This window comes from Drosophila navojoa, chromosome X, assembly GCF_054131105.1.
Source record: "Drosophila navojoa isolate 15081-1374.11 chromosome X, UAZ_NAV_1.0, whole genome shotgun sequence".
In the NCBI taxonomy this organism is placed as follows: domain Eukaryota; kingdom Metazoa; phylum Arthropoda; class Insecta; order Diptera; family Drosophilidae; genus Drosophila; species Drosophila navojoa.
The window spans coordinates 1,792,405-1,819,104 of NC_142895.1; the positions used below are offsets into that span (position 1 = coordinate 1,792,405).

Sequence of the window (26,700 nt, forward strand, 5' to 3'; positions counted from 1 at the left end):
TGCCTGCCACCTTGTGTATAAGAAGTAACTGTATTTAAAGCTTCTGTATTTTGCCCTGCCAAACAATCGAAACCGAAACACGTTGCCGTCGTCGCCGTGACGCGGCTTTTATGTGCTCATGCTTGTCTATGCGTGTGTGTATATTTGTTCTTTGGATTTTCGTTTGTTTTGTGTTTATCGGGCAATGTGCGCGAGTGCGAGTGCGAGTGCGAGTGGGCTAACGGGAAAAGCTCAGCCAAACAACTGACCGGCTGAGAGCGGCACAGCAATGGATACGCGCTCGCCATGCAGTCGCTACCGCTGTCGCCGCCGCCGCCGCCACCAGCGCTGCCATTCGTTTATCAAAGCACAACGAAAGTGTAAAAAGGTGAGTGTGGTGAGAGCACAAATGTTAGCGTATGCGTGGCCAACGATCGCGAGAGCGCGAGAGTGCATTTGTATTTGCTAAATTCGCTCACAGCATTTTACATGCATATCTCTATCGATATACGAGATTGTGCGTGTGTGTGTAATGAGTGTGCAGCAATTGTTTGTTATTGTAGCTTTATTGCACAATCTTTACATCAAGCAGCCAGGCAAACAAGCAAAAAAAAAAGTATAACAATTCTGAAAGACCGATGGCGAAATACCCTGTAATCCATATACATACATATGTTTGTATGTATATGTGTATATCATGAAATGCCTTTTATTAGAATATAGTCACGTTGTTTTTTATATCAAAAAATTGATTATAATGACGCACAAGATTATTTCAGCTTTGTGCGTAATATAGTCTCTACATTAGATTTGAATAGGGTATAGCGGATTTACTCGCCAAGCGACAACTTTCGCTGCTATGCAAATTGCGATTGCCTTACAACTGTGAACATATGAAAAAAGGAACAAGTGGCTGCAATGCTTCCCAGTGCTACTCAAACTTTGGCATGCAGCAGTGAGCAGCGCGCAAAGAGAACGTGCCAGACCGAGAGAGGGAGTGTGTGTAAATTTTGTTTTTGCTTTATTTATAATGGGCTTTTGCACAATTTACTTTTGTATATGCTTTGTATGCCAGCCAGCCGCCTTCTCACACCTCTCTCACACTGTCGCTCTCGTTCTCGCTCTCGCTCTGCCTTTCGCTCCATTCAATTGTGTTTGCGTCGGCGTGCATAAGTAAATTTCTTCTAATTTAATATTTTGTTTACATTATTTATTTATTCATTTACTTACATACATATGTATGTATCTGCTCTGCTCGGCCGACTTACTCCCTGACACGCTCTCGCTATCTCTCTCCCTCTCCCTCTCCCTCACTGTTCATTAACGCACTTCACCTGCCAGTCGGCGTCGCTGCTTTTACGCTAATTGAAGCTGGGAGTCAGCCTGATGCTGCTGATCTTACTGTACATTGAAAAATTTACAACAACAAAAACAAGTAGTCGTAGTATAAAAAGGCACTGCGCTAATATTACCGTTACACGTAAATATGCTGGTTAAAGCAGTCTCGATTACAGTTTGAAAGTAACTGTTAATTGTTTTCGACTATTTAAGGGACAAATCAGACATGTAGTAAAAAGTATTTTATACTTGTGCTTTGGGTTTGATTTTTTTTTTCTATATTAATTGACGAAGTGAAAAACAAGTTTTTTGGCTTTGTGTAAAATTTGTCATTATGTCAAAATTCGTCATACACTCAAGTCAATAACATCCGTATAGATATATTTAGTATATACATATGCGCACCCATTGGAGATGAAAACAAAAAATCGGAAAACAGAACGATATCTTTTAAGGCTTTAGAGCTAGATGCTTAAAATAATGAATTATTCAGATTCTATAAACCTCCTCTAAGAAATATCGAAAAAGAGCTGTACTAAAAACGACATTGCAAATATTTATTGAATAGGTGTATATGTGTATGATACATCTTTCGTTTCACATAAAATGTGTTCCCTAGAAAAATGAAAAACATTTGCTTTGTTAGGTGAGATTAATACTAACAAATATAGGATTACTAATGGTTACGCCAAGAATTCGATATACTCTTAGTAGAGACCTCTTAAATTTCAATTTTAGTTATAATTTTGTATTTATTTACCGCTACTCGATTGTTCCCTTTGACAGCTTACAAGGAGAAGCCCTAAGCGGAACGGAAATCGCCTTTTGCCTTTGACAATTACCCTTGGGTAATTTCTTCTCGGAACTAGGAAGTTGAAGTCAACTATTTCTGCTTTGGGGAATTTTTTGTTCCGTATTCTAAGAAGTGAGAAACGTAAGAAAATTCTTTGGGCTCCCAAAAAGTATTTGAAATTACTTTTTATTTTTTTATTTTCTTAGATTTAATTAAATTGAGAATAATAGTCATTATGAAGGGAAATTGTAAATTAGATAAGTTAATTTCCGCATACCCTCGAGCATACCCAATATGCTCTGATGTCTGTCTAGGACTGTAGCAGCCCCTGACGATAGTTATCAAAGGGTCATCATTAGATGATATACATAGTATATTTGCTGAGTACTTATTGCAGTCGTATACACCCCTGGTATTAATTTCAGTTTACAGAGTATCATTTGTAGAGTTCTCAGATAAATGAATCTATGCGATAATGGAAAATTGCAATTTCTAGGTAACGGCAAAAACAACGTGCAAAAGGAATGCGAAAAAAAATGGGAACTGCAACGGCAAACGACGGCGACGGCGACGGCGACGGCGACTGCGACTGCGGCTGTGATGTCCGTAACTGTAAATGCAATTGCGTGTGGGCGCATGGCCAAGGACGCAGTCGAGAGGATGCGAAATTCAATGGGCATGAATAGAGGCATAGCGAAAGAGCAAGACATAGGCCAGGGGCGAAGGGCGTGGGGCAAGCGGCAAGGGCAAGGGGGCAGTCCAGGGTTAGGTATGCTGCGTGCGACTGACAGTTGCGGACATTTTAATTAGTTATTTTTGTGCTGCTTTTTCGTTTTATTTCTTTTTTTGCTTTTTGGCTGCATTCGAGTTGCGCCTAAAAGCGCGCTGCAAAAACAAAAACAACAACAACATGAATTGCCGCACTCACACACACGCACTCACACACATAAACATAAAACGGACAAACCTAACAGGACTCACACACACACCCACACAGGGACGCAGCGAGATATAGGAGGAGAGAGCGAGAGCGAGGTAACGCGCGCATAAGCTAAAATTCTATGCAATGCAAATGTTTTTTGTTTTTTTTTGTTTTTGGTTTGTTTTTGTCTTCTGGCTTTTAACTAATATTTTGAATGCTTACCGCTGTCGGCGCTGACGCTGGCTTCTGCTGCGCTGCTACTGCTGCTGTAAATACTGTCTGTGATTTCTTGTTTATATTTTCTTGTTTGGCATTTTGTTGTTGTTTTTTTATTATTTATATTTTTTGGTAATTGCTGCAACACATGAAAAAATTGCAAAAAAAAAAAATAGCAACACTCGGAAATAGCAAGAAAAAGTTGCTTTACGCTTTTTATTTACACGCAACACGCGAAAAAAAATAACAAAAAAATCTGTTATTGTTTTTTTTTTTTTTATTCTTTGTTGTAACAACAAGAAGAGCAAGCAAGGCCTAGGAAGCTGCTCGTGCTGTTTGTTAGTGTATTTGTTATATTATTTGTTGTTCTTGCTGTTGTTGGTTGGACTCGGACTCGACTTCAGAATTGTAAAAGAGGCAACTTTTTCTTACTACTCCTGTCAATGTTTTGTTTATGGCACTGGGCAGAGAGAGTTGCGCGCGCTTTCGCATCCGCCTCGCACGAGTGTCGTTGATGGACTGAACTTGCGTTTATTTACACGATGACGTTGTCGTCAGCCGCATGAGCTTTTTGGCTTCAGCTTCAGCCCTATACGCTTTGAAAAGCTCTACAAGTGCGACTACACAGCAGCAGCTGCTGTGTGTGTGTGAGAGTGTGTTGTGCTTACGGACAGTCGCGTCCAGCACAATAGAGCGGGCTTAGAAAGGCTACATATGACGTTAAGTATTAAACATATAGTATTATATATCTTATATTCTATAAGAATAGTAGGTATTTTATGTTTATCCTGTAACAATACCGTATTTTATAATAATGTAATAACGCTGGCTAGCTCAATATTCTTAGTCTACTTTTTTGGGCTGCATCGTGCAGAGCTGCCGAGTTTGCTTCGCCATGTACATGTGTGTGTATATATATATATGTATATGTGTGTTTCATGTTTTTGTTTGGTTTCTAAAGCTGGCGCTAGCCAAAGCTTGGCTGCATTCAAGGCAGTAAGGGTTTTGGTACAGGTGCGAGCGAGATGCTGCACGTGCTTTTTGACATTAGTGTTGAGCAACGTGTGAAAGCACGTGAGCAGCGCATAAAGGCAAATTACCGCCTTTACAGCTGCTGCTGCTGCTGCTGCTTCTGCCAAACTGATTATTCTTACTACAATACAAATACATACACATACATATGAAATTATATATGTGTGTATGCGTGTCTAGTTGCGTAAAGTTGGTTTACTCAGCTCTTGTTGCTGCCGATGCTGTTGACCTTACCTCCCTACATACGTACATATATATATGGTAATAGGTCCAAGAATCAACAATACCGTTACAGTTACCGTTACAGTCAACTCGACAGGATTACACATTTAAGCTTTTGTGCCAATTGGCGTCATTGTTTGAGGTTATGTGTGCGTGCTGCCGAACCGAAGTGCGCTCGTCGTGTCCTCGTCCGTCCTCCCCTTTGACCCTGACAATGAGCGCCTTGCTATGTATTCATTTAATTTAATTTGTATCAGCTTAAGCTATTTAACGACCAGCGCAACAAAACGGAAACGGAAAAGAATCACCCCACATACCCATACACATAGTGTGTGTGTGTGTGAGAGAGAGAGAGTAGCGAAGGTGGCAGCGGCGGCGGCGGCGGCGGCGGCAGTAGCGGCGACGCGTCGGCAGCGGAAGTCTAGTCATGCGCTTATTGATGTGTGTGATGTGACTCTTGTCTAGCCAGCCAGATCGTGAGCCACAGCCAAGAGTTTGTGCAGGGACAGGGGCAGGGACAGACACGGTCTGTTGTTTGAATTGCTTTAAATACACGCTTTTTAGGAAAAAAGAAATGTAAGTGGATTAAGCTTTGCTTTGCGTTGGCTTCAGGGACGCGACTTATATACTTACAGAAGGTTAAGACTATGTCAGTGTCAGCGCAAGAAAGTACAAAGCACAACAAAAATACAAAAGACAAATGTAAATACGTTTTGAATTGCGCGCGTTGATGGTACTGAACAGAACTAGTAAAATCGATAGGCACGTGTGTGCGATTAGTGCGATTTGCTTTAGCTGTATGTGTAACTTTTTAGCGCCTTGCCAATATGTAAATATGAAATCATTCAAATTAAGCAGGGCTTTAAAAAGAAAGGATAATTATTATTTAAAAGATGAGCATTACATTTATATTTATTATAAATAAATTATTATACAATTTTTGGCACAGCAAGATAGCACATCATAAATCGATAGTTGAACAATATGTGGAAGCGTAAAACATGATTGTGTATTGGCGCTCTTTCTGATGCAAATTTGGGTAAAGTAAGTAAGAGCTCTTATCTCATTAGTAATATTATTAATATATAATTAAACAAATAGATGCAGGCTGTTCGTTTGAAATTGCGCGCCCAGTGTGACTGGTTAACAGCACAACAATCGATAGCTCAACATGTGCGAGCAATCAGCTGTTTGTGTCGTTTTTTAGCACATTTTTTGGCTGTCGGCTTGCACAACAATTTTCAGGTGTTAACCGAAATAAGTAAATTCGCTCAACTCTAACAAAAATGAGGCTAACAGACGTGCTTTTCAAGAAAGTCAAGAGCAAGTAAGTGATTAACTGTCATCGGACTAACTTATGAACAGCATTCATAGAGTATTCTGTCAATCAACAGGCGCATCATGGTGCTGATGGAGAGCGTGGTCAGCGGGCATCAGTTCAATCTCTTCCGTGAGCGGCTCGCAGACAAAATAGAGCTGATTCGCTTCGATCCGTACAGTGAGTGACAACCATTTCAACTCCATACCTGCTGTAATGCTAATTGTCATTATTTCCCTCTTCTAGTACAAAAGGAGAGCTTATATCGCGAGCGCAAGAGAATTCGCAGCGCCTAAATGATGCTGCTCCTCCAAAGGCTTCTCTAGTTTTCCATTCTTTTCATTGATATATAGATGTATATATGTATGTAGTCAGTATGTCATATATATATGTATGCACTGCATTAAAATCCGTTTTCTTACAATTGTTAATTTTTTACTGCTTGAATCGTAGTTCTCATAATTCCATTTGGAGCTAGTCTTATACCGTCTGAATATGAGTTGTAAGATTAGCTCTTTGTATCTAATAGTTGTCCATTAGCGTGAAACTTATAAATGTGTGCCCAAGAGATCTATTATATCGAAAACATTTTTCTTTTATAAAAATACTTTATTTTTCGCTCGCGTAGGACACATTTCATTAGAAGACATTTTGATTTGCAGATGGAATTATAGCTAACGATCAAAAGTACATGACAATTTGATAAAAAACATGTGTGAATTACAGGATATCTTGAAGTTAAGGTGTACAATACAATTATATTAATCATTTATAGCAAGGTAGTGCACTTGGGGTGTATATCAGATCAGGTGAGTACAGAGTGTGCGATGGTGTATGATTGTGTATGGTTAGTGGTTACAGTTATAATTCAAGAGTATGATTTAGTGTGAATTACAGGATATCTTGAAGTTAAGGTGTACAATACAATTATATTAATCATTTATAGCAAGGTAGTGCACTTGGGGTGTATATCAGATCAGGTGAGTACAGAGTGTGCGATGGTGTATGATTGTGTATGGTTAGTTGTTACAGTTATAATTCTAGAGTATGATTTAGTGTGCGGCGAATCACAGCGCATGGTAGACTTGGTGTGGGATGAGCTTGCTGCAGCCCTGGGTATGTTATCATAGTCCATGTTGGAGACATGTTCATGTATATGTGTAATGGGTTCTACTTGAAGGGCTTCTCGGTCATGAGCAGTCCGCGCTCCCAGAGCGCCGTGGCCACCTCGATGCGGCGGTCAGCGCTGCGCAGGGGCAGCTTGCCGATCTTCAAGTACTTGGGATATGTGGTGATCAGGGCCTCGACGGCGGGCGCCTCTGTGGGCTGGATCTCCATGTAGTTGGGATCGTTCTTGCAGTACTCGAGAGCGTTGTCCACGTAGTAGTAGACGCGCAGACTGGAGCCCTCGGCCACCAGGCGCAGGATGTTGGCGCGCAGCAGCCGGACCTTTGTGTTCTCGGTCAGCTCGTAGTCGCAGAGGCACTGTCCGTGGCTATCGGTGACGCTGCGCGAGCCAAAGACGGTGCGCACCTCCTCCTCCGGCTTGATGGAGGGCGGCAGCGCCTCGTGCTGGAAGCGCTTGGCCAGCTGATCGACGGCAGCGTCGATCTGGGCGTCGGTGGGCATCAGATAGCGCTGGACCAGTTGCTTGGTGCTAGTCAGGACCTGGTCGCGCTGCTCGCTCTGCTTGCCGCCCTTGGCCAGCCCGACGTGCTGCCAGATGTCAAGCGGCAGGCCGCGGCGCAATGTCAGATGGTGCTTGATGGCGCGCTCCAGGACTGAGGGCATCAGCGCCTCCAGCAGATTGGCGTACGCCTGCTGCTGGTAGACGCTGAGTGTGATGTGGAGCGAGTGCTGCTTCGGGTCGGTGACGGCCTGGTGTACGGTGCCGCGAGGGAAGTAGAGGATGTCGCCCGCCTCGAGGAAGGCGTCGAAGAGCGGCTTGCCCAGCTCCTCCTGCTTGTAGTTGCGCGATGAGGTGCGTGCCAGCACGTCCGACTGCTGCGGCGGGGCGTACAGGCGCCAGCGCTTGCGGCCCTCCACCTGGACCACGAAGGCCTCGATGTCGTCGTAGTGTGGTGCGAATCCCTGGCTGTTCGGCGGTGTCAGATAGACGTTCGCCCCGACCAGGCAGTGGAAGAACTCCTGCAATGAGCTGCACAGCTGACGCAGCTTGGGCAGATAGGTGCTCGGGTTCAGGATGCGGATGCTGCAGCCGTCGCCGTAGTAGCCCCAAATGGCCGGGGACATGGCGCGTCCGACGGGATTCAGGGTCTGGCGCACGCCCTTCTTATAGGTGGTCACATCAATGTTGGTGGTGAACTCCAGCTGGTTCTCGATTAGCATCTCGTCGATCATCTGGAACGAGATCAGCTGGCTGTAGTAGTCCGGCAGCTTGCGCTTCACTTGGCATGCATTGCGCTCCCAGTACTGATCGAAGAAGCTCTCCGCGGTTATCGGATTCAGCAGCCAGTTGAGCATGCGCTTGCCCTCCTCGATGCTGCTCGCCAAATGCACCGGACCACGTTGCGTCTCAGTGCCGGTCACCAGTGAAGCGTGCGAGTTGAGACCGTTTTCCTTGTTGTTGTTGTTGATTTCGTTGTTGTTGTTGTTGTTGTTCTTGCTGGTTGATTTGCGCGACGGAGCCGCCATTTTGTTGGCCATCTTGTCGGCCGGAGCACTGGAGAGGCGGCACGATTTGGCTGGGGTTTTCTTTCCGGTTGATTCGCGGCTGCTCAGACGGCACTTGCTCGGCACGGGCTTGGCAGCCGGCGCCTTGGGTGGCAGCGGACACGACTTGATCATCGTCTTGACAGGACGCGGCGGCAGGGGGCACGATGGCGCCGGATTGGCGCGCTGCTTACCCACCGGAGCTTGCTCCTGCTTCTGTGACATCTTCTGCTGCTTGGCTGCTGTCGGCTTATTTTTATTGTTGTTCATGTCGATAGGCACGTTGCGCTTGGCTGCTGTGCGTGGCTCGGCGCTGCTGCTGCTGGCGCTGGCGCTGGCGCTGGCGCTGGTGGTGCTGGTGGTGCTGATGGCAGTGCTGTTCAGCGTGTATTCCTCACTGAATTGATCGTTGCTGTGATTAGCACCGTTATGCGAGCAAGCATTGCTGTTATGGAAACAGTTACCGTTATAGTCGCTTTCGCTCTGGCTATCGCCATTATCCTCTTCACTGCTGAAGCTCAAATCAAGATAGTCGTCACCGTTGTCGCTGCTACTGTCAGTGGCGTCGCTGTCAAAGCTGACGTCAAAATCATTCGAATAGCTATCGCTGCCAGAATCCGATTCGTCACTCTTGCTCTCATCGTGGCCAGTTGTAGCGTCTTTATCGTCGCTATTGGTGCAGCCGCCACTCTCGCACATGAAGCTGCTCCCAGTGGAGGTGAAATCGCAGAAGCTCTGGAAATCCATCAAATAACTGTCAAAATTGCTCTTTATGGCGGCCTTCGACTTCTGGAGCTGATTGCCGTTTGACAGTTTGTTCGACTCTCCGTTATTTGCATCTGCATTTTCTGGCTGCTCTTTCACGCTCTCTGGCGGCTTCTCATTTTCAACAATATTCTTCTCTGCCTTTGCGGCGGCCTCTGCTGCTTCCTTTTCGGCTTTCTCTGCTGCTCTCTTTGCGACTCTCTTTTCCACGGCCTTCCTTATTTTCTTCGTTTGTTTTGCAGCCGCTTTTTCAGCTGCCCTTAGAGCTGCCTCGTCCATTTCCCCCTTACCTTCTGTTCCCTTTGTAGTCTTCTTTGACCCCTTTGACAAAAGTTTCGCTAGCTTCTGTGAACGTTTCGACGGTTTCTTTGACCCCTGGACGTAAGCGGCGTACGCTGATATCTTGTCCATTTTCAGGAAATTTTTATTTAGAAAAATTTCATGAAGATTTATTGTACGTCGTGACTTGTCTTCAATTTGCACAAATCTGCCAAATCTGACAAATCTGAATCGCTTTGAACGCAAGGCACACGTGCTTACCCGGCCAACTGACTATATAAATATCGATGTTCCAATATAAATCATAGTTCGTGTATCGATGAAGTTTATCAACAAATTGAATTAAAAATAATCAAATAATTGCGATGACTTAATTTTTTGTTGGGGGTAGCTGCATTATTGCTAATTTACATTTAAAACAGCTAAAAACCAAAAAATAAGACACATTATTTAAACCATAAGACTTTGCCAAGCGAAATATAACGTGTGTGGGCCACTAAAATTACGCGTATCGATATCTTTTTCGCCGCGTGCAAATGAGTGCTATCGATAGGTAAATGCCGGCTGTTTTTGTTTTGTTTATTTGTGAAATTATTGCGCCATGTCGGACGCAACCGAAGCTCAGACAAGCGAAACAGATGAACAGCCAGCGGCCGCTCCGTTGCCCGAGTCCAACGAGACCCTGGAGGACGAGGAACTGGCCAATCTGGTCACGGCCGAGGAATATCTGATGCGCAAAGATGTCCAGCTGCTGGAGTATGAAAAGCAAATGTTTCTCGACCTGGTGCACGCCGACGGCCTGCTCGTGGCAGCCAAGTAAGCTGTCTGCTTTACTGCATCTAATCGCAGCTAATCCGAACTCTATTCTGCAGAGGTCTGAGCTATGAGCGCGTGCTGCTGCACATCCTGAAGGTCTACAGCGACGCGGGCAATCTGCTGCTGGTGATCAACAGCTCCGACTGGGAGGAGCAGTACTACAAGTCCAAGCTGGATGCCAAATATGTGCACGAGGTGGCCAATACGGCTACCGAGCGGTGAGTGGCGCTGCTTTATCCCCAATTGCTGCTAATACGTCCCTCTCTACCGCAGCGAACGCGTCTACCTGGAGGGCGGCATTCAGTTCATATCCACGCGAATCCTGGTGGTTGATCTGCTCAAGCAGCGCATACCCATTGAGCTGATCACGGGCATCATCGTGCTGCGCGCCCACAGCATCATCGAGAGCTGCCAGGAGGCGTTCGCCCTGCGACTCTATCGCCAGCGCAACAAGACCGGCTTCATCAAGGCCTTCTCGAGCAGCCCGGAGGCCTTCACCATTGGCTACTCCCACATCGAGCGCACCATGCGCAATCTGTTCGTGAAGCAACTGTACATCTGGCCGCGATTCCATGCCACGGTGCGTGCCGCACTGCATCCGTGGCAGGCGCAGACCATCGAGCTGCACGTGCCGCTCAGCGAGCGGGTGAGCTCCATCCAGACCCACATACTGGACATTATGAACTTCCTGGTGCGCGAAATCAAGCGCATCAATCGCACCGTCGACATGGAAGCGGTCACCGTGGAGAATTGTGTCACCAAGAAGTTCCACAAGATTCTGCAAGCCCAATTGGACTGCATTTGGCATCAGCTCAACTCGCAAACAAAACTCATCGTGGCCGATCTCAAAATACTGCGCAGTCTTATGATGTGAGTGATAGAAAGAGATAGACTATGTATTATATTCAGGCAGAAATCGAATAGCAATGGAAGGGAGTCCACCTATCAATCAATTTGCCAGTTAATCAATGAACCAGTCTCTCTACATCAATCCGCTACCCTGTGAATCAACTAGCCTATCAGTCAATCAGAGTTACTCAATCAATCATTCAGTTAATTAATCAATCAATTTGCCGGTCAATCAACTAGATAGCCCTATGTTGATGTTTAATTTAATCAGATAAAGTCCCTCAGTCAAGCAATCCACCATTCAATCGTTAGATTTTGTATCAATCATACAGTCAATCAATCAGCTTGAGTGTGATTACTTAATCAGTCAGTTAGCTATCAATCAGACTTAGTTATCAATCAGTTGGCCCATGTCAATCAATCAGACTTAGTCAATCACTTAATCATCCAGTACATCTCAGTCAATCAGTACGTTATTCATCAGCTAGTCATTTGGTCAATCAATCAATCAGTCAATGCCAATCAATCAAACATAGTCAATCAATTAATAGGCTAGTACTTGTCAGTCAATCATTCATCAGTCAATCGTTTAGTTAGTCTCAATCATCAATATGTCATTCAGTCAGTCAATCAATTAGACTTTGTGAACAATCAGTCAGTCAATGTCAATCAATCAGACATAGTCAATCAAATAATCAGCTGGTACATCTTAGTCAATCATTAATCAGTCAGTCAATCAATTAGCTAATCAATCAATCATCAATTTGTCATTCAGTCAGTCAATCAATTAGACTTTATGTACAATCAGTCAGTCTATGTCAATCAACCAGATATAATCAATCAAATCATCAGCTGGTACATCATAGTCAATCATTCAACAGTCAGTCAATCAATTAATTAGTCTCAATCATCAATTGTCATTCAGTCAGTCAATCAATTAGACAGTGACTCAATGTCAATCAATCAGACATAGTCAATCAAATAATCAGCTGATACATCTTAGTCAATTTCTCATCAGTCAGTCAATCAATTAGTCTCAATCAATCAATTTGTCATTCAGTCAGTCAATCAATTAGTCTTTGTGAACAATCAGTCAGTCAATGTCAATCAATCAGACATAGTCAATCAAATAATTTGCTGCTACATCATAGTCAATCATTAATCAGTCAGTCAATCAATTAGTTAATCAATCAATCATCAATTTGTCATTCAGTCAGTCAATCAATTAGACTTTGTTAACAGTCAGTCAATGTCAATCAACCAGATATAATCAATCGAATCGTCAGCTGGTACATCATAGTCAATCATTCATCAGTCAGTCAATCAATTAATTAGTCTCAATCATCAATTTGTCATTCAGTCAGTCAATCAATTAGACAGTCACTCAATGTCAATCAATCAGACATAGTCAATCAAATAATCAGCTGGTACATCATAGTCAATCATTCATCAGTCAGTCAATCAATTAATTAGTCTCAATCATCAATTTGTCATTCAGTCAGTCAATCAATTAGACTTTGTGAACAATCAGTCACTCAATGTCAATCAATCAAACATAGTCAATCAATTAATAAGCTAGTACTTGTCAGTCAATCATTCATCAGTCAATCGTTTAGTTAGTCTCAATCATCAATATGTCATTCAGTCAGTCAATCAATTAGACAGTCACTCAATGTCAATCAATCAGACATAGTTAATCAAGTAATCAGCTGGTACATCATAGTCAATCACCTATCAGTCCGTCAATCATTCACATAGTCTCTCAGTCAATCAATCCAGTCAGTCCATCATCCCGTACTCAGTCAGTCCATGTTAGTCTCAATCAAAGTGTCAATCAATCCAGTCAGTCCATCAATCCCCTTCATTCACACAGACCTAATACGGTTTTATCTACCCAGATCCACGATGTACCACGATGCCGTCAGCTCGTACGCCCTGATCAAACGCTACCGCAGCACAGAGTACGCCATTAGCAACTCGGGCTGGACGCTCATGGATGCCGCCGAGCAGATATTCGTGCTCTCCAAGCAGCGCGTCTACAATGGCCAAAATGGTGAGTTCTCTATCCATAAATCGTGGCACGCCAGCTCAAACTCCCTCTCGCTCCCGCACAGAATTTGAGCCGGAGCCGTGCCCCAAGTGGCAGGCGCTGAGCGAGCTGCTCACGCAGGACATACCCGGCGACATGAGTCGGCGGCGAGGCGCCGGCCACCTGGACCCGCCCAAGGTGCTGATACTCTGCCAGGACGCGCGCGCCTGCTACCAGCTGAAGCAGTACCTGACCCAGGGCAGCGCTCGCTACCTGCTGCAGCAGGCGCTGCGGCACGAGGTGCTCGTTGGCAAGCTGAGCGACGAGTTTGCCAAGCAGAGTCAGGGCGCCGCCATGGCAGAGCCGGCAGCCAAGGCGGACGGCGTCAAGCTGGAGCCGAACACTGCGGCTGCTGCTCCTCCGGCGGCAGCTCCGCCGGCGCTCGACGAGCTCTCTCAGCTGCTGAGCGAGACGGATGCGGAGGCGCAGCTGCAGCAGCAGCTGTTCGAGGAGAGCTACATGCTCACCATGACCCAGGCCGCGCCCAGCGATCCCGATCCGAATGCCTCGATCTTCGAGATCATACCCGAACTGGAGCAGTTCGACGTGTCGGCGGCACTGGCCGCCCATCGACAGCCCTGCATTTGCCTGCAGACCTTCAAGACGGAGCGCGAGGGCTCCATGGCCCTGGAGCACATGCTGGAGCAACTGCAGCCGCACTACGTGATCATGTACAACACGAATGTGACGGCCATACGGCAGCTGGAGGTCTTCGAGGCGCGTCGTCGCCTGCCGCCCGACGACCGCATGAAGATCTACTTCCTGATCCATGCGCGCACCGTCGAGGAGCAATCCTATTTGACCAGTTTGCGGCGTGAAAAGTCCGCCTTCGAGCTGATCATCGAAACGAAGAGTGTGAGTGAAAGAGGGAGAGGGAGCGAGGGAGAGTTCGTAGATCTTAGGCGAGAGAAATCAGAGAAGAGATAGACAACAGAGGAGGTTGAATGAAGGATGAGTGGGAGGAAACAAAACGAAAAAGTCTGAGAGAACTGGAGAGGAAAAGAGAAGAGATAGAGAGAGAGTGAGAGAGAGAGATGGAATGATCTTTATAGAGAGTGATATTAAGAAGAGAAATCATAATATAAATAATATATTTAAGAGAAGTAGAAGGTATATGAGAATCGCAGAGAAGAGCGATAGTAGAATTTCCTTGCATTCGTTATGCTCTATGCTCCCATAGATGCCATAGTTAGGGTATCTCTAAGTTTGGCATTGAACTGAAGCTAACTTCGCTCTCATCGATTCCTATAGAAAATGGTCTTTATAGAGAGTGATATTAAGAAGAGAAATCATAATATAAATAATATTTTTAATAGAAGTAGAAGGTATATGAGAATCGCAGAGAAGAGCGATAGTAGAATTTCCTTGCATTCGTTATGCTCTATGCTCCCATAGATGCCATAGTTAGGGTATCTCTAAGTTTGGCATTGAACTGAAGCTAACTTCGCTCTCATCGATTCCTATAGAAAATGGTCTTTATAGAGAGTGATATTAAGAAGAGAAATCATAATATAAATAATATTTTTAATAGAAGTAGAAGGTATATGAGAATCGCAGAGAAGAGCGATAGTAGAATTTCCTTGCATTCGTTATGCTCTATGCTCCCATAGATGCCGTATATGTAGCTAGGGTATCTCTAAGTCTGGCATTGAACTGAAGCTAACTTCGCTCTCATCGATTCCCACAGAAAATGGTCATACCCGAGTATCAGGATGGCAAGACGGACGAGGCCTTTGTGCTCTACAAGAGCTACGAGGACGAGGAGCCGACGAACGCGCAGACGCGTCAGGGGGCCGCCACGGGCGTGGCATTGGCCAGTGCACGGATCACGCCCAAGATCATCGTGGACATGCGCGAGTTTCGGTCCGATCTGCCGTGCCTGATCCACCGGCGCGGCCTGGAGGTGGTGCCGGTGACCATCACCATCGGCGACTACATTCTGACGCCGGAGATGTGCGTGGAGCGCAAGTCGATCTCGGATCTGATCGGGTCACTCAACTCGGGCCGGCTCTACAACCAGTGCGTCCAGATGCAGCGCTACTACGCCAAGCCCATACTGCTCATCGAGTTCGACCAGAACCGGCCGTTCCACTTGCAGGGCAAGTTCATGCTCTCCCAGCAGACGACGGCCACGAATGCGGATATCATGCAGAAGCTGCAGCTGCTCACCCTGCACTTCCCCCGGCTGCGGCTCATCTGGTCCCCCAGCCCGTATGCGACGGCCCAGCTGTTCGAGGAACTGAAACTGGGCAAGGAGCAGCCGGATGCCCAGGTGGCCGCCGCCCTGGGCAGCGACGAGGCCGGCCCAGCCCCGGGCGAGCAGCTGCAGTACAACAACGCCATCCACGATTTCCTGCTGCGCCTGCCGGGCGTCCACACGCGCAATGTCCATGGCCTGATGCGAAAGGGCGGCAGCCTGCGCCAGCTGCTGCAGCTCAGCCAGACGGAGCTGGCCGAGCTGCTGCAGTCGCAGGAGAGCGGCAAGCTGCTCTGGGACATACTGCATGTGGCGCATCTGCCCGAGAAGGACGAGGTCGCCGGCTCCTCGGCGCTGCTGGCGGCGAGCAAACAATTTGGCAGCGGGTCACACAATCGCTTCCGCAAGGCAGCCAGCGAGGCGCGACGAGGCAGGCGTTGATGCTGAGCAGAAGGAGGGGCGAAGGAGAAGGAGTTGCAAAAGCAGGAGGAGAGGAGGAATCAACAGATGGCAGCAAGTGGAAAGGGTAGGAAGGGTATAAAGCCAGAGCAGGAGAAGGAGGATGACTGGAATGAAGAAGCCAAGACTGAGATGAAGCAGGAGCAGAAGACAGAGGCCAATGAGCAAGCAGGAAACGGCAAGGAGAAAGTGTGGAGAAAGTAGTAACTGGAACAGCGACAGGAGCGCAAGGAAAGGCTGCAGATGAAGGAGCAGCATGAGCAGGAGGAAAGTGGAATGGAGGGAGGAGGGAGAGCGTAGGAAATGAGAAGCCAAAGCTGATAACGAGCTGCTCATAAAGCACAGTTAATGCAATTTGTTCACGTGCAACGTGGGCAATGAGCGCGCGCGCCTTGGGAACAGTCAAGCAGGAGAAACAGGCGCAGCAGACGGCAAAGCTGTTGACCGCTACCTGGCTGAGGCACGAGCCAGGCGCAAGGCAGTAGGCGGTCTGGCAAGAGGGGGCGTGGAGGGTGGGAGGGTGGTCAATCGATTCGAATGCATTTTTAATGCTCCCACTGCAGTTGCACGCAATCGCTCGACTTCCTTCCTGCTCCCCAAGCGCTGTTGCACCAGCTGCCAGCAATTCCAGCCATCAACAGCTGCACAGCAGCGCGTCAGCTAGTTCTCGGTTGCCTCAGAGCATATACCCTGTAAAAAAGTAATCGTTGGCTTGGGCTTTTTAAAAGTATTTTAAGGAGTTTTTTATGGTTTTTGTTTGGATAATGTAGGCCAAAGTCAATTAGAGAGAGAGAGAGAGAGAGAGTGAGTGAGTGAGTGAGTGAGAGAGATGGTATACCCTGTTATAAGCTATTTGTAGCGTATGAACCATTCACTGCTATATAAATGAAATATTTTATACTGTTCCTTGGTCGATTATAAGAAATACGTTAAAGTAGAGATACAACTTACATGCCTACATATACCCTGTAATTATTATAGGTATTTTCAATTGCTATGTGATTAACTTTGCAGAATTTAGGTATGTCTTGAGTACACATTATACATAAGTACATATCTGCAGCTACCCTGTAAATTATTTAGTACACATAAAGGAATTCACAATATCGATTAAATTCAATTAAATTGGAATGAACGGTTTACTTATAGTGAGACATAAAATTGAAGATATGTTCTACATGTTCTACCTACATATTTTCTACATGTTCTACCCTATAGACCTTATATGTCGGGTATACACAACTATCTGCTAACATCATTATCGCTTATGCATTATTCCGAAAGATTAGAAATACGAAAAATGTATGAACAGCTTAATTCTCCATATGCAATACCCTATAAAAGTCTATTTTCGGGTATGAGATTCGGAATATGCCAAGTGTTGGCTGCCCTATATAAGCCTTAGCAGGGTATATATATAAGCCTATCAGAGCATAGTCCAATCCAGCTTCTACTTAAAATATTTAAGGCCCCACTACAGGGTATCTGCTAGTTGCATTGCATGCGTTCAGCTGCTGCGCTGCGAGGCACAATCGAAGAGAGAATGCCAATTCATGCCCCAATCAGTAACTGCATCCAAGTCAGAAATGGAAATGCAAACAGAAATGGAATCAAAAATCTGAAACTGAAACTGAATTTGAATTTGAATTTGAATAGCAAACGCGGCCGAATTTGGGGCCTCCAAATGATGCAGTCAATTCAGGCATTTGATGCGCTACACAAATGGGGCATTGAGATGGGGGAATTGCGTTGGCCATATTCATTATTATTTCGAGGAAAAGCTGGAAGTTTCTTTCAAGTTATTGACCTCAAATGGAATTTCAGCTTTCTACCTTGAGAATTATTTCAGTGGACTCAATGCGAGTTCGATATGTATAAGTATATCTTTATTGGGATCAGCAATGCAGTCAGTCTTCAGTAGTGCCAAGAATTTGTATACCCTGTAACCAAAAAATATAAATATGGGGTATATTGGCCTAGGGAACGTTGCGTACTATGAATCAGCTTACGTAATATGTCGTAAGTAGAGGTATATATCCATTTATTTGCCTATGATTATATCTAGTATTTTCTTTATACCTCTATCAATACTTCTCTATCTATTCCACACTCAATCTGTTCTTCATATTCTAACAAGACATATTCGAATTGATCGATATATATCGATATGCATAGATATATTCTTATGAATCAGCCCAGATATAGAAAATATTAAGTTCAAGGAATACTAATAGAAACCTTTAGGGGCTCTATACTTTCTGATTAACTTTGTTGGACAAAACTGGGGAGTATCAGGTCAGGTCTATCTGTTAACATTTTTACAGGGTATGTGATAGTCGATTACTTTAAGCTTATTGTCAAAAGTACGAACTTCAATCTATAGCAATCAATGTAGAATTTGTGCTATGTAGGGTATCTGCTGGTCGATCATATTCCATTATTGACGTATTTTTACGTATTTGGAATGGATTTGTTGTCAAAAGCCCGAATTCGGATCTGATGCATTGCTATCAATGTATAATTTGCATTGTGCAGGGTATCTGCTGGTCGATCACATACAGTTATTGACGTATTTTCACGTATTTGGAATGGATTTGCTGTCAAAAGTACGAATTTCGATCTGTAGCATTGCAATCAATATATAATATGTATTATACAGGGTATCTGCTGGTCGATCACATTCCACTATTGACGTATTTTGACGTATTTGGAATGGATTCGTTGTTGTCTGGGCGCAATGTCAAAGCATTTTTGCCAATTGGCTGCGCTCCGCTGCCCTTGGCTAAGTGTGCCACTAGCTCCACCCCCCCCCCCCCCCCCCCACACACACACACACACACATATGCACTGGCCCCACGCCCGGCCACGCCCACTGCCGTGGGGAACGAACTGGTGGAAACAAACAACTGTTTCGACATGGAGCGCAATTAAAACAGCATTTCATTGCGAACGCGTTCGACTGATTTCTTGGATTGTTTTCCATGCAGTGAAATGCGAATGTGGAATGCGGATGTCAATGCGGATGTTAATGGTACTCGCTTTGGTTTTCAGCCCGTCGGTGGGTCCTTTTGTTCGAGAGCCGCTGGCCACGGGGCACAATGCGTTTCATTGGCATGGCGCTGGGCCAGGACAAACCTCAATTTAAGCAGCGCTGCGAAAAGGAGTTGCATTAGTCGAAAGCCACAGGCATTTGCCGAAAACCAACTGATCTATCCTTGCCTCGAACCGCCTAGTCCCCTCCCCCCCAGCCCCAGGGTGCCATTTGAATGGACTCTTTGATTTGGACTGATTTGCTCCGAGATTTTTCGGCGCAATTTTGTTTTGTTGTTTGGTTTGCTCTGCTATGGCTTGCTCAGTCGTATACCCTGGAATTGAGTGCGGTGTAGGGTAGCTCAGGCAGCCAATGGGAATGTGAGCAAGAGCTGGAAGGAGTCCTCATGTGGGGGCAGGGGGTAGAGCCTTAGGGCAGTGAGCTCCTCTTCGATGCTTCATCATGTTTTCATTTCAAACAAAATAGATTTATTCAAAATACGTTTTAATTTAATAAAGCTGTCCTTCCCGGTCGGAGAGACCGGCGGACAGCACGTATGGGGCTACGATGTGAAGCGATTGGTGTGTGTCATGGAGGCGGGGTCCACGATCCGAACGGTTGCTGCCTATCCGGGGCCAAGGGGCAAGGGGCAAGCCGGTGACCCACCTCTGAGTCCGAATTTGTTTTGAGGGAAAGGGACGGTGTCGATGCGCTAGGAAGATTCCTGGTGTGCACATTCGTATATACAGCTGCACTCTCACCGACGTCTGCGCCTCTTGCTCTTGACTCGTGAGCTGTCCAGGCGCGGCTCGATGAACGTTGCGGGAGAGCCAGTGGAGCGAGCCTCGTCAGGCTCGTTGGCATCGGGCTTGATGATCGATTCCAGGCAATAGAGATCCTTGTCTCGGCGCACGAAGCCGTGCATCCAGGCCGCGGTCAGCGTGTTGTCGACAGAGAGGCGTACCTCCTGAACGGATTTGTCCGCCATTTCGGCAACGTATTCGATTACCTCCTCGAGCGCCATGGGCCGACGGAACTCCATGAATGCTTCCAATATCAGATCTCCATAGCGATATTTCGACATTTCCCAATCCTCTGGCAGCTCCGCTCAATCAAAACAAAATTTTGCCGGAGCTGTGTGTCGTACTAGGTTAACATATTCATTAATCGGAATTTCCTATACAAACTCAATGGCTGACTAGATCGGACTACTACATACATAGTATGCATATGGGAGAAGCATAGATAGAGAGAGAAAAATAGAGAGATATATATATATATAGAGAGAGAGAAGGAAAGAGAGAGAGAGGGAAAGAGAGAGAGAAACAGATAGAGAGAGAGACAGGTAGAGAGAGAATAAGAGAGATAGATAGAGAGAGAGAGAGAAAGAACTGGAGATATAGATAGAGAGAGAGCGACAGATAGAGAGAGAGAAAGAAAGAGGGCGATAAATTGAGAGAGAGAGCAAGATAGATAGAGAGAGAGATAAATAGAAAAAAAGAGAGAGAGATGCAGTTGACATGGCTAAACAAATTTGGGGGTTCCGGTAGATCCGGTAGAGGTTTCCCATAATGCATAAGCTTAGAATGAAGGAAGGCATTTCAAATCTTAAAGACCTCATTAAAGATTTTTGGTTTCTCATAGATAGATAGTACGAGAATTACACAGATGATATACTAGGAACTACCATGGAGTGTAATATAATATATAAGATCCTGTTCTTGTTCTTTCCCAACCCCATTGTCAAATAGTAGATCCTACCCAGTACTACTAGACATCAAGTACTGCTAGATAAGGATGGCGAGCTTAGTTGATCTGCCCATATACATACATATGTCTGCATGCTTGTATGTGTGCTTATATACATACATATATGTCTATTAGTCCCTTAGTCTGTGCGTTCCTCCGTCCGTTCTTTCATTTTAGTGCCTCTCAAATTATGTATGTATGTCTAATGACTGCAGTGTTGGCTCCCCGCAGGGTATGCTATAGCCATGAATGGGAGCAAAGTTTACCCTAAGATAGTCCAAGTTAGTCCTAACAAGTGTCAGATATGTTAGATTTGTCTATAGTTCATATCAAACTACCTATATGGTAAATAAATACCTTAAATTCTATCCCACAACTCCCTTATAGACCGCAGCGACCTAGTACTCCACGTCTGCATTTGATATACAATCGAAACTGTTTCCTCTCGCAGCTTTAAGAAGACTCCAAGTGCCTTCCAAAGACATTTACCTGTTCTCTGCTTGTCGGGGCTTAGCGACAATTACCAACCACCCAAGCCACCCGCTGCTGCTCAACAGCAGCGCGAGGGGGCGGGGCGAGGGGTGTTTGATGTTTATGCTCATGATTAATTGCAGTTGCTTCGGTCGTTTCTACTTTTCGGCTAGGGGAAGCTAAGTGCTGTGGGCGCTACCCAGCGTGCCTGTCCAGCTCGACGCTAGATGGCGCTGCGCGATTATTTCGTTAACATTTACACCAACTGCAGTTAAATTGGAGCGTTACGCTATTTTTGCCCATTTTCGGCAATGCCTGGCCATTTGACCTATTTATACAGCTGTTGGCGTTAACTGAGAGCGGGTATATTGATTGGCATAGCCAGCTTGTGTGTTGGGTGTTTGATAGAACATGAAGTTCATATATGTTTTTGTGTATATATAGAGTATAACTTCTAGATATAGAAGGTTAGATGCATAGACCTCATATATCTAGTGGCAGACCCATTGAGTTTCTCTCTTATAAAAGCTAGGTAGAGCTTGACTTTTGGTTGGTTGTTTGATGGGGAATGTTGTTTAAGGCCTCGTCTATATATGTATGCCTTCTAGATGTATTGGCTAAGGTGCATAAGCCACGCCTCTTATGGGCGTATGTCTATTGATAGGTTTATTGGTTTACTCATGGCCAGGTTATGCTAGAGGTATAGCTAGAGTTTTATATTTTGCTAGTATGTCTAGATTCTAGGTTATATCTATGTATCTTCTAAATATGGAAAGCCACGCCTCTTAGGGCGTATATCTTTCTATAGAGTTAATGTTAAGGCATAGCTTGACTCGTGGGAGATGAAGTTCATAGATATCTATTCTATATACATATAAATGTATTCTAGATCTAGAATGTAAGCTGCATAGGTCACGCCCCTTAGGTCATATGTCTATAGACAAAGTTATTGAGCCAGACCTAATTTCCTTTCCCTCTTACACTTTTCCTCCAATCTCGAATGTTGCTTAGGCAGGGTATTTGATAGTCGGTCATTGCCGCTTGCCTTGCATTAGCTACTCACTTGTTTAATCTGGCCTAGTTGTTATTTCTATTCTGGCCTCTTGCTGTTTGGGCCCTGATGGCCGTTGTGTTTCGTGTTTTGTATTTTGTTTTGTTTTTGTTTTTTTTTTTTTGTTGGTGCTCTTTAAGATTTGTCATTTGCGATAAGCGAAGGAAAAGCGTTTAAAGTTTTCAGCTTAAAGGCAACTTTTTCAGCTCCGCCTTCATCATCATCATCATCATCATCATCGTCGTCTTCTTCTTCTGCTTCTGCTTCTGCTTTTCATTTGCCTGCTGACTTTATTAGGCTTTAGTGCTTGCAGCTCTGCAGTTGCTTTTCGTATAATTGAAAATTTGTTAAGTCGTTCGCTTGTAATTGGTTTAGACACACACACACACACACACACACACATGTGAAGTGTTTGAAAGTTGCTTTTAATATGCTTAAGTCTTTTGGCTTGTGGAATATATGAGAGAGATAACTCCAGCTCGATATATGTAGATCTATATATGTATGTGTGTATATCTAGAGCTGTATCAGCTTTTGCAGTTCAACTCTTTCTCTCTTTCTCTCTCTTCTAATATTGTCTCGATATATGTAGATCCATATCCATGTATGTATATCTAGAGCTGTATCAGCTTTTGCTGTTTAACTCTTTCTCTTTCTCTCTTCGCTTTCCAAAGTTGAGTCTATATGCGCCTAGCCAAAAGCCTCTAGTACTGCATATAGAACTTTGACCAGCTTGGGGCAGATAAAGTGAAAATATGGCCAAAAAAGAACGATAAAAATTTTTATATATATACTACATATTTTACATTTAAAGTAATTTAAAGGAAATCTATTTTAAAAATATTTTTACTTGAATAAAGAAATAAATGTAATAAAATTGATCTCAATAATTAAGCAACAAAATTCCATTTTTGAATATGTAAGAAAAAATGTTGCAAACATGTTTTTAAATATGCAAAAGAAAAATATATATATACATACATACATATATACATATATAATAAATGCAGTAAACTTGTTGTTGTGCTTGAGTTTGCTTGGCGAAATGCGATTTATGGTCAAACGTTGTTGCCTTCAATTTGTCTGGCACTTTGGGCCGTCAAGTGGAACCGACTGCCGGCTGCCGGCTGCATTCAGCAGGCGGTAGATAGCAGGCGTTACCTAGTATATAAATGCAGCCAAGTATGAATAACGATAAGAGCGAGAGCTGCTCATAGAGTAATCGAGTCTAGTGCGCTTAAGCCAATCGGAATACGAATGTGATACCTGGACTAAGAAGTTAAGATTGTAGATATGATGGTAATATCAGTGATAGACATAGGGAAAACTCCTCGAGGGTTGAAGAATCTTTTAAAAATATATAAGAGTATAAGAGAAGTTTGATAAAGAGAATTCTATATACCTAAAATCAATGATAATTGACATTGAGCCAACTCTTTGAGTGCCCCTCGTCAAAAGGCTTTAGGCCATGAGAGTGAACTGCTTGGAAATCTCTGCTAGAAAACAGCTAGATATAATATTTAGTTTAGATTGTAGATATGATAGTAATATCAGTGATAGACATAGGGAAAACTCCTCGAGGGTTTCTGGTTGAAGAATTTTTTAAAAATATATAAGAGTATAAGAGAAGTTCGAACAAGGGAATTCCATATACCTAAAATCAATGCTTATTGACATTGAGCCAACTCTTTGAGTGCCCCTCGTCAAAAGGCTTTAGGCCATGAGAGTGAACTGCTTGGAAATCTCTGCTAGAAAACCGCTAGATATAACATTTAGTTCAAATCGAGTTCGAACTTGAATTTTTGGTCAACTTTCGTTGCGGCCCTCGCTGACGTTTGCCTTGGAACGCAACGTTTGCCCATGAAATGTGTCAAATTGCTCAACAATTTGCGTCTCTCTAATGAATTCCAGCCAAAAATCGATTGGCAGGCCTTCCCCCTTTCAAATGGGCCTCGGCTTTGACTTTGACTAATGGAATGCCATCAGGCTCGGCTTACAGGATGTGCAATAAAATAATTGCACGATGCCATGCACTAATTTAAGTGAGAATCAATACCCCCCGCCCCCCTTAGCTCCAAGCCCTTGATAGACGAATTTTGTGTCAATTAAAATTTAGAGTCAAAACATTTCATTGCGATTTGATTAAATGTAATTCAATGTATTTGCCTACTCTCTCTCTCTCTCTCTCTATCTCTCTCTCTCTCTCTCTCTCGCATCTTGCTCATAAGGAGCCATCCGGCATTCGCTTTGTTTGCATTAATTATTTCAGCAAATTCCTCAATCAATTGAATTCCTTCGGAGAAGCTTAAGCTGTTTGCAGTTATGCGATTTCGACCACAAAGTGTTTAAGGTATTTAAAAGAGAACTCAATTCGATGGAAACTGCAAAGAAGATAATGTGTTAATTAGAAATAAATGGATTATGATTAATAGCAACACAATTGCCCTACAAGAGACTCATTAGGGAAAGTGAAAATTCTGCAGGAAAATTCAGTTGAAGCTGTAAATGGATTTGATAGATATTACCTTATAAAGAGGGCATATATGGTATGTGGAATAGCGAGTATGTTGAATGTATATATGTACATATACATATATTGTATATTGGATGTATGTATGTATATTATTTTATAGAGATCATAGAGTATGTAAAATATATAGAGTATGTTGATATAGTCTATAACTTATATATCCCTTATAGAGTCCAAGTAATATATTGAAGTGTTAATTTGATTCAGCTAGCCAATATAGACATTCTCCTATAGATATTACCTCGTAAAGTGTAAAGTGCAAAGTGTAAAGCATATAGAGTACTTAGAGTCTGTAGTCTATAAAGTCTGTAATCTATATAGTTTTTACATAGATCTAGGCAATTTATTTGATTTAAGAGAATATTTGAGATAAGGTAAAGTCCCTCGATTTGTATCGATTGCATCAAACAGAAATTTGGATCGATAGTAAAAAATAGGGATGAGGATTAAAAATATTGACCAAAACTTCCAGCTGAACTGTAGAAAGAGCGAAATATAGACAGACAAGCAGATAGACGGAATAATTGATGAAGATGATAGATAATAGATAGACGGTCGCATAGAGAGGCGCATAGGCAGTCGGCTAGACAGACGACGAATGAGGAGACTAATACCTGAATAGATGTATAATTCCTAAGACAGATGATAGTGTCCTACAATCGCTCGAGCATTGATCCTGATCAAGAAGTTGTTTAAACTCTGTAGAGTTTTCCTGCTGCTCTCACACATTTGAGAGAATTCCCATTTCCAATGAATTCTGTTTATAAGAATTTGTCCACACCATATATGAAGTTGTCCAAATGTATATGAATTTAGTGGAGTAAATTGCTATGGGACTTGGCAGTGCAATCATTGTGTGTGCTTCAGCTTGAATTTTCCATTGATTTCAACAGATTCCCACTCACAAGCACACCCTTGCCCCTCCCTGCCTCCCTCCCCCTTCCACCTTAGCTGGCAACAAAATGGAAAACAATTCGCATTTTATTCTTCGGCTTTGCCGTTTTTGCGGCAAATTCCCCAAACGGCCTAAGGGGGCCACATGATGGGAGAGAGAGTGGAAGTGGGGGTGCCGGGCAGAGCTGGGAGCATTGAGCTTTCACTGGGTTTGTCGTTTCCAATTGGACTGTCGCACTGCTTACGGTTTAATAGGAAACTGCGCGACCAACTTATAATGCGCTTCACTTCCGTTTCCGTCCAGGAGCTCAGGAGCCCAGCACCAGAACTAGGACATGCCCAGCCCGTCGTCCCTCGGCCCATGGACCCATCCGGCTGAGGCCAAATAAAACTATTAAATCACATTTTACGAGCGTTAAGTGCACAATTAAAAGCATTTCGTTAATGTTTGAAAATGTGGCGCTGTCTTGGCGAGCACCACGCACCACCCCGCGCACCACCTGCTGTCGACCCACCCAATGGTCCATTTGCTCATTCGATTGCTTTGTCTGCGGATTTTCTACTTCTTCCTCTTTGTGACGTAATTAAATTTTGAGACCTGACTCTTGAGGGCGTGCCAGTGGGTGTGGGAGGGCGGTCCGAGTTGGGTGTAGGTAGAGTTAGTGGAGCAGCTTAGTGCTGCTTGAGCAAGCAAGCGTAAGACTCCAAAAAATAGCTGTATTTAAAGAAATATCCAAGTTATCGATAAGATATTGGTGTACAAGTATTGCAGAAAATCTTACACTAGATATTTTAATCATCTTGGATCTACCGAACATTAAAAATAATGTTATTTTGATTTTTCGAATTTTAGGCTGCATTGTTTTAGAGATGAAAGTTATGTTACACATATGCTAAGTAACATTATCTCAAAGATAGCTAAGATCTATGCTCCAGCTGAGTTCAAGTCTTGGAACTTTGCAGCTCTGCGATGTTTAGTAAGTTCCTTGTTTTAGATGTTGTTACTTTGGCCTTGCTGCTAATCAAG

At 44.0% G+C, this 26,700-nt stretch overlaps 5 protein-coding genes across 6 annotated transcripts in view; 2 read left to right on the top strand and 3 right to left on the bottom strand.

The window, feature by feature from the left end:
- The window catches only part of norpA (no receptor potential A), a 67,785-nt gene extending 64,002 nt beyond the window's left edge, over positions 1-3,783 (bottom strand). For both annotated transcript variants that reach the window (XM_089262961.1, XM_089262962.1), the window contains exon 1: positions 3,255-3,783. The gene's annotated coding sequence lies outside the window, so the exon portion shown is untranslated. The remainder of the gene's footprint in view (positions 1-3,254) is intronic.
- Positions 3,784-5,678: 1,895 nt separating this feature from the next.
- On the top strand, positions 5,679-6,244 carry mRpL33 (mitochondrial ribosomal protein L33). The gene is made up of 3 exons (XM_018107853.3): positions 5,679-5,829; positions 5,897-6,000; positions 6,067-6,244. Exons 1-3 carry the CDS (start codon positions 5,789-5,791, stop codon positions 6,114-6,116), a joined length of 195 nt encoding a protein of 64 aa, XP_017963342.1. The 5' UTR covers positions 5,679-5,788; the 3' UTR covers positions 6,117-6,244.
- A 164-nt stretch (positions 6,245-6,408) lies between these two features.
- Positions 6,409-9,732, bottom strand: NO66 (Bifunctional lysine-specific demethylase and histidyl-hydroxylase NO66). The gene has a single exon (XM_018110218.2). The coding sequence runs from the start codon at positions 9,667-9,669 to the stop codon at positions 6,991-6,993; it is 2,679 nt and encodes an 892-aa protein (XP_017965707.2). The 5' UTR covers positions 9,670-9,732; the 3' UTR covers positions 6,409-6,990.
- Positions 9,733-10,048: 316 nt separating this feature from the next.
- On the top strand, positions 10,049-17,089 carry mei-9 (DNA repair endonuclease XPF mei-9). Its single transcript, XM_030388808.2, has 6 exons — positions 10,049-10,353; positions 10,410-10,571; positions 10,627-11,223; positions 13,101-13,255; positions 13,317-14,146; positions 14,979-17,089. Exons 1-6 carry the CDS (start codon positions 10,139-10,141, stop codon positions 15,927-15,929), a joined length of 2,910 nt encoding a protein of 969 aa, XP_030244668.1. The 5' UTR covers positions 10,049-10,138; the 3' UTR covers positions 15,930-17,089.
- Positions 17,090-19,443: 2,354 nt separating this feature from the next.
- On the bottom strand, positions 19,444-20,181 carry LOC108658496 (uncharacterized). The gene has a single exon (XM_018111163.3). It carries the CDS (start codon positions 20,060-20,062, stop codon positions 19,736-19,738), a length of 327 nt encoding a protein of 108 aa, XP_017966652.1. The 5' UTR covers positions 20,063-20,181; the 3' UTR covers positions 19,444-19,735.
- Positions 20,182-26,700: the final 6,519 nt, after the last annotated feature.